Source organism: Grampus griseus (assembly GCF_964374135.1).
Source record: "Grampus griseus genome assembly, chromosome: 4".
Classification (NCBI taxonomy): Eukaryota; Metazoa; Chordata; class Mammalia; order Artiodactyla; family Delphinidae; genus Grampus; species Grampus griseus.
Window position 1 is genome coordinate 44,130,660 of NC_138997.1, and position 12,227 is coordinate 44,142,886.

Genomic DNA, 12,227 nt, shown 5'->3' on the forward strand with positions numbered 1-12,227 from the left:
GAGATACTGCAAGAAGGCTCTGGAGGACCATGGTCAGGAGCTGGGAGAGGGGAGTGTGGGGACAGGATCAGACCGTTGAGGGCAGGATATTGAGGAAAAGGGATGAACACTGTATAAGTAAAGAGGTTGGCAAACAAACAGGAGGTTAATAAGACAAGGTGTGGGACAGGTGTAAGTATCCTGCCAACAGGTGGAAGTAAGAATACGTGTGTTTGTTTTGGAGAAGAAGGACCACCAAGGTGTCCTAGGCAGCAATAAGTTCCCACCTCAAATGGGGATGTTTCGTAGTTTAAGTTGTATAAATCTGAAAGAAACACTATATAAATAGCACATAAAACCAAATTTTTAATAGGTACACACTTTAGCTTTATAATCTACCAAACTTGATTTACTTTTTAATTTTATTTTTGTGGTGTGCTGTAGTTGCCAATATATGTGCTTATAAATGCCATCTACGGAATGATTCTGTCACACCCACAACCTGAGTTAGTGATGGTTTACAAGTACACAAGGATTGTGTAAAGATCTTAAAGATGTTCTCGGCATTTCAAAAAGATCCAGTGATGAGATCACTGGAGATCTAATGTGTACCAGATACACATAGGTTCTATAAGGAAAAGATATTCCTTTTAACTTGCCATTTTTCCATCATGCACACATTATGGGAATGCATCACAAACTTCCAAATGAGCAGCATATAGCACCATCTATAATCAAACATGTATTAAATGTATTAAATTATTAAATGTATTAAATATATATATATATAAACATATATTAAATGTATTAAATACTTTTTTGATGATGATTATGATGATGGTGACGATGATAACAATTACCCACGTCTTACCTTTGCATTTGCCAGTGGCATCAGCATAGTACCCACCAGGACATTCAGAAATGCATTTCCCATCATGCAACACGGTCTTCTCAGCACAGGTAAGACATCTGGGACTATTGGGGCCACAACTCTTACAGGACTGATCACAAGCTAAGGGGGAGGAAAACCATCAAAGAAAATCAATAGTGAGCAAAGGGAGAAGTGAAAGTCTATTCTTCACAACATCCATAATTGGTATCAACATAGTAATCACTTTCTTTGGCTGCTCAGATAAGCTCTATTTCCTTGATTCCAACATTTCTGTTTTCGCAGTTGAAGGAGAAACAAATAATTATTAATTAAACTAAGCATAACAAACACTCTGAGGCCCACCTACCAGTGTATCCAATTTAATATGGGATTTAAAGTCAAAACAGCTGGACTTTCCTGGTGGCGCAGTGGTTGAGAGTCCGCCTGAGGACATGGGTTCAAGCCCTGGCCTGGGAGGATCCCACATGCAGCGGAGCAACTAAGCCCGTGCGCCACAACTACTGAGCCTGCGCTCTAGAGCTCACGAGCCACAACTGCTGAAGCCCGTGCACCTAGAGCCTGTGCTCTTCAATAAGAGAAGCCACCGCAATGAGAAGCCTGCACACTGCAACAAAGAGTAGCCCCCTCTCGCCGCAACTAGAGAAAGCCCACAAGCAGCAACAAAGACCCAATGCAGCCAAAAATTAAAAATATAAATAAATAAATAAATTTATTAAAAAAAAAAAAGTCAAAACAGCCTTGGTGGTAGGGTTGCCAGATTTGGCAAATAAAAATGCTCAGTTAAATTTGAATTTCCAGATAAATAATGAATACTTTTTTAGTTTAAGTTTGTCCCAAATATTTCATCCTATATTTTATCTGACAACACTGGTTGGAGAGAGAATTCAGGAATTCAGAGTTCTACTAAGCAAGGTCATGCTACAAAATTTGGTTGAAATAACTGAACTTCACACAGCCTTCCAGGATCTACTCATTCACTTATCCATTCATTTAGCCCCCAAAACATTTCTTAAGCTCTGTGTCAAGTACTGTGCCAGGTGGTAGAGACACAAAACCCAAATCAACTTGGTCTCTGCTTTAAGGGGCTTGTGTAGTCTACCAGAGGGAGATAAACATATGCAATATTAGCAGTATTAAACATATCACTCAGATTGGTCTGTATAGACACAATAAAAATTTCAACAGAATGTGTGTGGGGTAGGAGGTATGAAAGGTTAAGAAAGGATTCATAGAAGAAATGACCCTTGAGCATTGTCTTGGAAAGCGAGTCAGAGCATGCCAAGCTGATGGGAATGTACTCCTGGCCGAAGCCGCGAGGCGAGTACAGGCCTAGAGCTTGGGAAATCCTGGGAAACAGCAGTTCATTCGGCTGGCAAAGTGGGAAGGGCCATAGTAACTTGTATGCCAAACTCTATAGTCTAGATTCGCATCCTATGAAAGACGCCCGTGGCCCCTACACAGATTTAAACAAGGTAAAAATATGGCTATGTTTGTGTATAAGAAAGATCATTTTGGCTTTAGTTTGGAGACAGTTTGGAGGGGTGAGGAAGGAGAGTTGGGGGCCTTGCTGGAATAGCGTAGCAATGCTCACAGAACAAGATGAGAGGGAGCTGAATCAAGGCTGTGAATGAGGTGATGGATTTGAGAGCTGTGTCGGTGAAAGTGTCTCAGATGGCTGCCTGGGGTCTGGCATGGAGACGAGTGATGCCACTCAAGGAACACGAAAAGGAGAGCGGGGGATTACAACAGACTCAGTTTGAGATACGCGCAGTCCAATAAACGGCCTGATTTAGAGTTCTGAGACTCTGGGGAGAGGCTGGGGGGTCATCACATAGGGGTTGTTGAAATCAGAAATTAGTTGATTTATTCAGTAAAAGCATGACGGATAAGAAAGAAGTAGTCAAGGATCTGGAGAGCAACAAAATGTACTGAAAAAAGAAAAAAACTAGCAAAGGTAACTAAGAAGAAATGATCCAAAGGTAGGAGAGAAAACAGGAGTGTGGTGGCTGAGAATCCAAGAAAGGAAGAAGTTTCAAGAAGGAAGACATTAACAGTACAGAGAGGACAAATAAAGACTGAAGAGGGTTCACTTCACTCAGAAATTGGGACACGAGTGACCTGTGCCATAACCATTTCAGTGGAGTCATAAGACAGAACGAAAGTGAAGGCCATGATTATAAACTGTTCCTTTAAAGGCTCCTGGCTGTGAATGCAAGGGTATAGATAGAGGTGACATAACTAGAAAAATAGTACAGATGAACCTATCTCCAGGGCAGGAATAGAGATGTAGAGAACAGACGTGTGGACACAGAATGGGAAAGGGAGGGTGGGATGAATTGGGAGATTAGCTTTGACATAAATACACTACCATGTGTAAAAAAGATAGCTGTATAGCTCAGGGAGCTCAGCTCCATGCTCTGTGATGACCTAGATGGGTGGGATGGCGGGGGCGGAGAGAGGTCTGAGAGGGAGGGGATATATGTATACATATAGCTGATTCACTTCATTGTACACCAGAAACTAGCACGACATAGTAAAGCAATTATACTCCAATTTAAAAAAAAGTCGGGGGGAGGGGTTAAGGGGATGTATTGTCTCTCCAATACTGTAAAAGCCCAAAGCAAATACAGACCCCGGGAAAGGTTTTTAAAAAGAGAAGAGGTAGAATAATTGTTGAAAGCGTATCTAGGAGAAAAAAGGGGAGTTACATTCAAAAGTACAGATGGAGAGATTAGACTTGAACAGAACAGAGAAAGTCCTCCTTTTCTGAGTAGAAAAGGGAGGTGAGGGTGAATGCAGCTGCAGGTAAGTCTATGACTCAATCTATTCCATGCTCACTGGCTAAATTCTTTAAAAACAAGCAAAACAAACTTCTTCTCACTATCAGAGAATCGGTGTTTCAGGAATAGAGAACTACTGAGATTTATTCTGTCTGTTCTCTCAATCCACCTACACCATACTAACCTCCTGAAAAAGATTTCAAGAACTTGAGAAAAAGGATGGCAACTGATGGGGCCAAACGTTCCACCCTGCATCCTAGAGGATTCAGCATCTCTCCAGAAGCACACATGTAAGGCAAGATAATCTTCAGTAAATGGACAAAGGCAGTGGCCTTCATATCAGAGAAGAAGAAAATCATCCCCTCAACGCATAGCTGGAGCAAAGAAGCAAAAATGAATCTCAAAAGCGTTCTTCTCTCCTACCCTCCAGAAACTTCTGAAGCTTCTATTCTAGAACTGACATATCCACAGAACTGAATAATCTACAAGCCAAGTGGATTTTCCCAGAAATAAAGAATTGCAGAAATTTTTTAAAAATTGGAATTGCCCAACAATAAAAACATTACAGATCGAATGTTTTAGGATACATCTAAAGTAATACTTGGCGTATAATTTGTAAATTTAAATAAAATTATTAGGAAGATGTCATTTCTCCCCAAACTAGTCTATAACTTCAATACAATATTAATAAAACTTCCAGTTGAATTTTATTAGTAATTCAATAAACACTCTAAAGTTCATGAATAGTTAACTTTAAAAATGCAGATGAAAGAAAGGGAGAATTTGCCCAATCAGACATTGAGACATACTGCAAAGCAATAGAAATTAAGGGACAAAACAAAACAAAGCAAAACAATGTGAGAGTGGTACAAGAACAGAAATTTGGACTACTCAAACAGCTCAGAGATAGACCTATGTCCATATGGAAACTTAATATCCAATAAGGATCAATGGAGAAGGTTAGATTGAATCAGTAAATGATGCTGGGAACACTGGATCATGAAATGGAGAAAAAATCAAACTGGATCACTACTTAAACTTATATACAGAAGTAGACTCCAGATGGATCAACAACCTACATAAAGAAAAAACTGTGAAATTAATAGAATTTCTTCTATTAATTGCAGTATAATTTCTTTGTGAACTTGATCTGGGTGGGTATTCTTAAACAAAAATCAAAAGCAAAATGTTAAAGTGAAAAATGATGAATTAGAGATTTCTGTTCAACGAAGGGCACCACATTAAAGGTTAAAAGGTAACGAAATGGGAAAATATTTGCATATTTATGACTGACAGAGTTAATATCTATAAGGTGCAAGGAATTCCATAAAATCAACAATAAAAAGGTAGCAAGGCCTATGAAACAATGGGGAAATCATATCAAAAAGCAACTTATCAAAGAGGAAACACAAAAGTCCAACAGGAGTTGAAGATATTCTCAAACTCATTAATAACCAGAAAAATGCAAATTAAAATAGGATGTCCTTGTATACCTATTGACCAGGAAAAAACCTGAAGTTTGATAATGTCAAATGGTGGCAAGGATGTAGAGATGAAAGAGCCCTTATGCTTGGGAGTGTAGATGCTGGTGAGCTACCTGGTACTAGTTATCACATAAAGAAAACGAAGAGTCAACAATTAAAGAATAAATTAAAATTAAAAGAAAAAAAAAGAAACCAACAGTTCTGCTCTCAGGTTATCCATCCATCCAGGGAACCTCCCACCCAGTTCATCAAAGGACATGTCGTCGGAGGTTGTTCACCGGTGCTCCCTAGTGATGGTGTGCAGATGGAAGGAAGTGAGGGATCCCATCCCTGGGACAGCAGATGGGAGAGCTGTAGGGGATGCAGACCAGGAAGGACTATGCAGCAGTGAGAAACAAAGGGCTAGATGATATAGCAACTGGGTGAATCTGAAAAACATACCGCTGAGTGAAAAAAGAACAACGTGAACTCTATAACATGGTATCATTTAAGAAAAACATACATATACGTATACTCGCTGAAAACAATACCCATTTTACATGAGCCCATAAAAACAAGAAGATAAAAAAAATTTAAATAGTTGCCTAGGTGAGGAAGGGAAATCGGTATAAAAGGAAGGAAAGAGAAAAAAAGGAGAGGGGGAAGGAAGAGAGCGAGAATGGCTAACAGAAACCTCTGAACTTGCTTTGATTTATTGTGTTAGCTAGAGTCAGAAAAGCCCTTCATAATAGCTCAAGTACTTACATGACTAAAGAATGAGGAGGTTTTGTCCTTTGAATTTCCCCACGCCTTATATCTAATATTTGTAAAACTCAAAGCATGTACCACAGACAAACTTGGTGGTTGTAAATTCTTTCAGCCAGGGCATAGCACCATTTATAACAGGTTGTGCTGGATTTTTCTCAGCACTCAACTTTGAGATTTCTACAGATATGGGTTGCTTGGTTATAAATTATTAAACCAACACCAGCTGGTCTTTATCTCGAATAGTACTAATCTGAATTGAAAGTAAGTTGGCATTATTAGCATCTTAATTAACATTCCGATACCAATCAGCGACTCGGTTCACTGTTGCTTTAGAAAATATTTCTATGAACCTTTCTGAAGGCATTTGATACAAACTTAGAGAACTCGAACAATTTTATGAAAAGTTTAAACTCCAGCCTTGTCTATCAAAAGGGCCACTGGTCAATGCCAATGGCATCACAAAGTCTTGTATCTGCTAAGCGTATGGCAGGCATTCAGTAATTACCTATTGATCAATTGATTGGTTGGCTGACTAATGTCAACAATGGTCCATCCTCCTGTTTGAAAGTTCTCTTTCTGCTTTGTTGCAAAATGTATACAGATAGCATTTCAGATGTATACTCTCTCCCTAAGCCACCTGTTCAGTAGTCTTTTTTCAAAATTCTTCCAGTCTGCAAGGAGACCTGGCTTTCCTCACTCAACCTCTCTGCCCAAGTAGACTCCCAACCCTCACCGCCTCAGGCTCACACTAACCGTCCCTCCTTTTACATACACGCATCCCTAGCGAAAGTTGCTTTCTCATTCCAGATAATATCGTCTCGGTAGCAGGTCCGTGTCACCACTCCTTGTCAGTGACAGTAGCCAGCCTCCTTGGGGAGTTAAAGGGTCAATGCCTCAGGCCTTTAAGTTAGTGCAGATTTGACATCTGCTGACCTTTAGAGAATACATCTGGCTTAAATGAGCAGGAAAGTGATGTCGGCAGAAAAAGATTACAATGCTCAGGGTAATGGCAGCCTGCCTTTCTCTCCTTGTTCTCTCCTGAATCCACACAAAAGCCACCTGTGACTTGTCCATATTGAGTGAGATTTCTCACACCAGCGATGCTGATGGGTCCCTGCACAGCTTTAAGCAAGCAGCCGCCAGGGGGTATCTCTCTTCCCCAGGACAAGTGGATTTGTCAGGTCCCAAAGATCATCTCATTTGTGCTGTTGCCCTGCTCAGCAAACAAAATGAGGGCAATAACTCCAGAAAGTTTTATGGGCTACATATTTTTTATTGATTTAGTGGACTCAGTTATTAAAAAAAGTCATCAGGCCTTTCAACAGGTATGGCCATCACGATAAACTGGATTCAAACCTTTCATTCACCGTCAGGTGCCTACCTGTGGGCCTGGGTCCACAGGGGTAGCCGGCTGATCTAAAGACTGACAGGAAGACAAGGGGGAAGGGGGAGAGGAGGATCAAGGGAGAGGAGAAGGAGAAGAGAGGGGAAAATGGGCAGAGGTGCATAAGGAGGTATCACATTACAGGGAGCAGTAGAGCAGTGACCAGGCTGTTAAGATCTAAACTCAGAAGACCTAGCCTGAACTCCAACTCTGCCCCTTATTAGTTACGTGACTTTAGGCAGGTTTCTTTTTTTGTGTGTGTGGTACGCGGGCCTCTCACTGTTGCGGCCTCTGCCGTTGCGGAGCACAGGCTCCGGACGCGCAGGCTCAGCGGCCATGGCTCACGGGCCAGCCGCTCCGCGGCATGTGGGATCTTCCCGGACCGGGGCACGAACCCGTGTCCCCTGCATCGGCACGCGGACTCTCAATCACTGCGCCACCAGGGAAGCCCTAGGCAGGTTTCTTAACCTCTCTGTTTCTTCATCTGAAAAATGAGGATGATAATAACTACCTCATGAAATTGTGAGGATTAAACACTAAATACTCACATAGCACCTACTCCGTGCCAGGCACTGTGCTCAATGCCTTGCATACGTTAACTCAGTCCTTGAAACAGCCTTCTGAGCTGGGTGTGTGTTAGTTTCCCATTGCTGCTGTAACAAATGACCACAAGCTCAGTGGCTTAAAACAACACAAATTTATTATCATAAAGCTTAAGAGCTCAGAGGTCCCAAAATCAAAGCATTGGCAGGACTGCATTCCTTCTGGAAGCTCTGGCAGGGGGGTGCGGGATCCATTTCCTTGTCTCCTTCCAGGTTCTATAGGCTGCCTGCATGCTCATAGCCCATCCCTGGTATCACTCTGACCTCTGCTCCTGTTTCAGGTCTCCTTTTCTGACTCTGATCCTCCTGTCTCCCTCATATAAGGACCCCTGGGATTACGCTGGCCCACTCAGATAATCCAGGATAATCTCCCCCATCTCAAGATCCTTACCTTAATCACACCTACAAAGTCTCTTTTGTCATCTGAGGCAGTATATTCACAGATGCCCGTGACTAGGACGTGGGCATCTCTGAGAACCATAATTCTGTATACCACGGGTACTACTATTGTTCCCATTTTACAAGTGGGAAACTGACACAGGAAGAGATTAAGTAACTTGCCCAAGGTCATGCTCCCCCCCCACCCCCCGCCCCGCAATACATTCCTGCCTCTCAATTGGTTCATGTTTAGAAAGCACCTGGGACAGTGCTCAGCACAGGAAGCACTATGCTGGGTTAACTCTCATTGTCTGTAATGGTTGTTAAAGGTAGAATAGACAATAACTGCTTCAGCTTTAATTCAGTGGCACCAACACCGAAGGCAGGGTGGCCCTTGGCTGGCCTAAGAGTGTCTTGTCCCCATGCATATTTGGAAGGCAGTCTGGTGTTGATGAAGAGTTTGGCATTTGGAGCAAGGAAGCCCCGCTCCTCTCCCTCCAGCTGTGGGCCTGGAGCAAGCAGCCTGAGCCTCCTGGTCTTCAGATACAGGAGGAGGCTACAGAGAGCTCCCAACCTAACGAGTAGTTGCAGGCAAAGGTATTAATGGGGATTCTGCCAGTGGAAAAGAAACATGTTTCGTAAGCTGCTAAAACACCGTCAATCTTAGCAGCATTTGCATATTTGTTGAGTAAAAGAAACACTGATTTTTGGTGCTATGATTTGAATGAAACAAGGGAGGCTGGAAAAGGAAAAATCGCTTTGGCCTGCAAAGCCGGACACTTACCACTGCAAGTCCCCTGCTTGTTGTAAAACCCGTCGCCACAGCTGCTCTCACAGCTGCCCTCTCTCAGCACTTGGAAGGGGTCTCTGCAGGCCAAGCAGTGCTTCTCTGTGGGACCCCAGCAGGCCGCACAGGACTCGTGGCAGGCTGCAGGAACAAAAGACGGTAGAAAGGACTAGTTGCCATTCTTCTTCAAAGGCTTTAGAATTTACGACGAGGATTTTCACTCCTTCACTATGCACATACCTGCACCACAGGAGGAAAACCCCCCCCAAAAAACAGAAAACCCTATTTCTGTTGGCCAGAAGTACAACTTCCATAAATTACTGCTAAGAGAATTGGAACAGGAAATCAAAGGCTATTGAGTAATGGGAATCACAGGGAAGGGAATCATAATTTCTAGACAAGTATGGTCTGTCTAACGAAATCAGATGGCCCTCCATCACCTTGCCTTTTGTAACCACACAACAAAGTGTCAACTAGATAATTGCTCTTAACCTCCAACACATGGAGAATCAGTTAAGGAGGGATGCCATGTACTCTAGTCCTTGATTAGACCTTGAAAGACCCGGTACTGCTTGATTTCTATTGCTCTTTCCCTCCCTTTCCATCTCTCCCCCTGCCCCCATCCCCATCCTTCTGTCCTCCCTCACAACTCTTAGAACTCAGCCTCTGGTTCCCACCCTCCCCCAGTAGCATCTGCTCTAAACATATACCTTAAGGACTCACAAAGCCTGATTTTCTCTTCTACCTTAGGTTTCTAACTATATGTTGTTTCCAGACCAAAGTTGTTCCTTTAAGACTTGAACATTTCCCCCTCTTCCGGCATTTGATTTTTTTTTATTATTACTATTCATGCTTGCTCTTCACCTTAGCAGGTCTATAAAGAGAGGCCTATTCTGAATGACTGAATATATTCAGATCTGGTAAACTGTCTGTATGGCCAACCCCACCCATGCTTCTGATTTTCAAAATGTTTGCTTCACAGTGGAACATAACCTGTTTTTCAGAGGTATTCATTCTGACCAGAATTGGCAGGGAGAATGATTTTGCTGGTCACAAGGGACTTGGGAACTATACCTAAGTAACTTGCTTAGGGATCCATTTGGAATCAGAAGAAAGGATGCCTGCATGGCATATCTCAAGATCCAATCCTCTCCTCTCAGCTCTAAACTGCACAGGAAGGCCTTCTTTTCAGACAACTTTTCTCCTCAACAAATTCAGAGATGATCGCAAATTGTGTTAAGTGCTATAGGAAGAGCTCTTCGATAAAGAATAACAGTAGTGGAAGTGGAAGGGACTGACTTTAGGAAGACCCTAAAGGATGAGATGCGGCCAGCCAAAGGGAGAGCCAGAGAGCAGCACGAACAAAGTTCTTGAGAAGAGAAGGCACTTGGGGACTCAAGGAACTGGAGGCTCTTCTTGTGACTGGACCTGGTGGACATAGCGGGGCACAGTGGGACACAGAGGGCACAGTGGCCTGATTCATGGCTGGAGGGGTGGGCAGGGGCCCTATGAAACTCGACCTTGGAGACCATGGAAAGAAATTAGGATTTTTATCCTAACTGCAATGTGAGTCGTGAATGGGCTTAAATAGGATAGACACAAGCCCCGATTTAGATTTTTAAAAGCTCTCTCTGGATGCCATGTAGAGAGGGTTTAAGGACTTGCATGCCGGCAGGGAGATGAGTGTAGAGTTGACTGCTCTGGTCCAGGTAAGAGATGACAATGGCAGGTGGAAAGCAGAGACGGACAAAGTTTACCTATTTATTATCTGGTTCCCTTGCTAGACCATAACGTTCATGAGGGCAGAGTCCATGTCTCTTTTGTTAACTCTGCTGAGCACACTTCTGGGTGCTCTACAAACTCCACTTATATTTAACACCTTATTTACATGAGAAGAATACTGTTTGTGTTGAGATAAGCCACCAACACTACATTAAAACTAAGTATGTGGATGCAAAGATCCCAGTAACAAATTCCACCCTGAATGCACATGAAATGTGTCTGTCATTCATTTATTCAACTACTCTTCCAATACTGATTACAATCACTATCTGAAGTGTCTATCAATCAGTGTTAAGTGCCTCTGCCTTACAGAGGAAATGGAGTTGATTCAAAGCCATTACCTAAACAAACAAACAAACAAAAACCCAACTGCATTTCTAAGAAGACATGCCAGGCTAATCTGTCTATCAATGTTCCACAGAAGCACCTACCACATGCGAGGTGCAGGGCTCGTCTGTGGGGCTTTCCCTGCTGCCACAGGTGAGCCAGGGACCTGGGGAGTAAGTGCCCGAGGGGATGATGGGGAGTGAGGCAAAAAAGACAACAGGGGTCAGATCACCAGTATCAGGCAGGCAGGGGATTTCATCCTGTAAAAGTTTTAATCAGGGCGGTGGAATTGATCAGTTTTGCTTTTTTAGAGCATTTGACAGATACTCAGCTGCACTGGCAGTTAAAAGAGTAAAAATACTTCCAAGCTGGTTGGTAAATGGCTGTCGTCCTGGCCCCCTTCCTGATGTTCTGGCTGCAGCCCTGGGAACGCGGGCAGACGCCATGTTCCAACAACAAAAGGTCTGACACAGGAGAGGGTCTCGGGTTTCCCCTCCTTCCAACCGATCTGATCTGTGCCATACTGCTTGTTAAATATTTTTAATATTACCCCTGGTGCTGCCAATCAGAATGGGGGTCAAAGGATGAGCAGGATAGAGGCTACAGACTTAGGGATGGCACTCAGACCCATCACAAATGGAGCCCTACTCCGCATTTCAGCTCTACCTTCTGCTACCTCCCCCTCATCGACACCAGTTCTACGGAACAGGGTGCTCTAAGCATGCCATGTGACTGATCAAGGGTTCTGGATGCCCCGCCCAGGACTGACCCAGCCAGCAATGCCTCTGGCTCCTTCCACAGCCTCTGTAATCCTGTTTACACCTGAGAGGCCTCCTAAGTTGTCACTGCTTCTGTGAAGCTTTGCTGAACTTGTCCAGACAAAGTCAGTCACTCCTTCCTCTATGTTCCTGCAGCACTTTGTATGTGCCTCTCATGCTATTTATCCTACTGTACTAATGATTCAGTTACAAATCAATCCCATTCAATGGAATGTAATATCCTCCAAAACAGAAGCTATGCTTTAGTCATCTTAAACCCCCAGTATTCAGATTGCTGCCTGGTATAAAGTCAGTATTCATTAAATG

At 43.1% G+C, this 12,227-nt stretch overlaps 1 protein-coding gene across 1 annotated transcript in view; it reads right to left on the minus strand.

Annotated features, from left to right (window-relative positions):
* The window catches only part of FRAS1 (Fraser extracellular matrix complex subunit 1), a 459,773-nt gene that overhangs the window by 207,725 nt on the left and 239,821 nt on the right, over positions 1–12,227 (minus strand). Inside the window, exons 15-16 of the mRNA XM_082652906.1 lie at positions 9,031–9,174; positions 851–991 (exon numbers count right to left, since the gene is read on the minus strand). Of these exons, the coding sequence (XP_082509032.1) occupies positions 851–991; positions 9,031–9,174 (285 nt within the window). The remainder of the gene's footprint in view (positions 1–850; positions 992–9,030; positions 9,175–12,227) is intronic.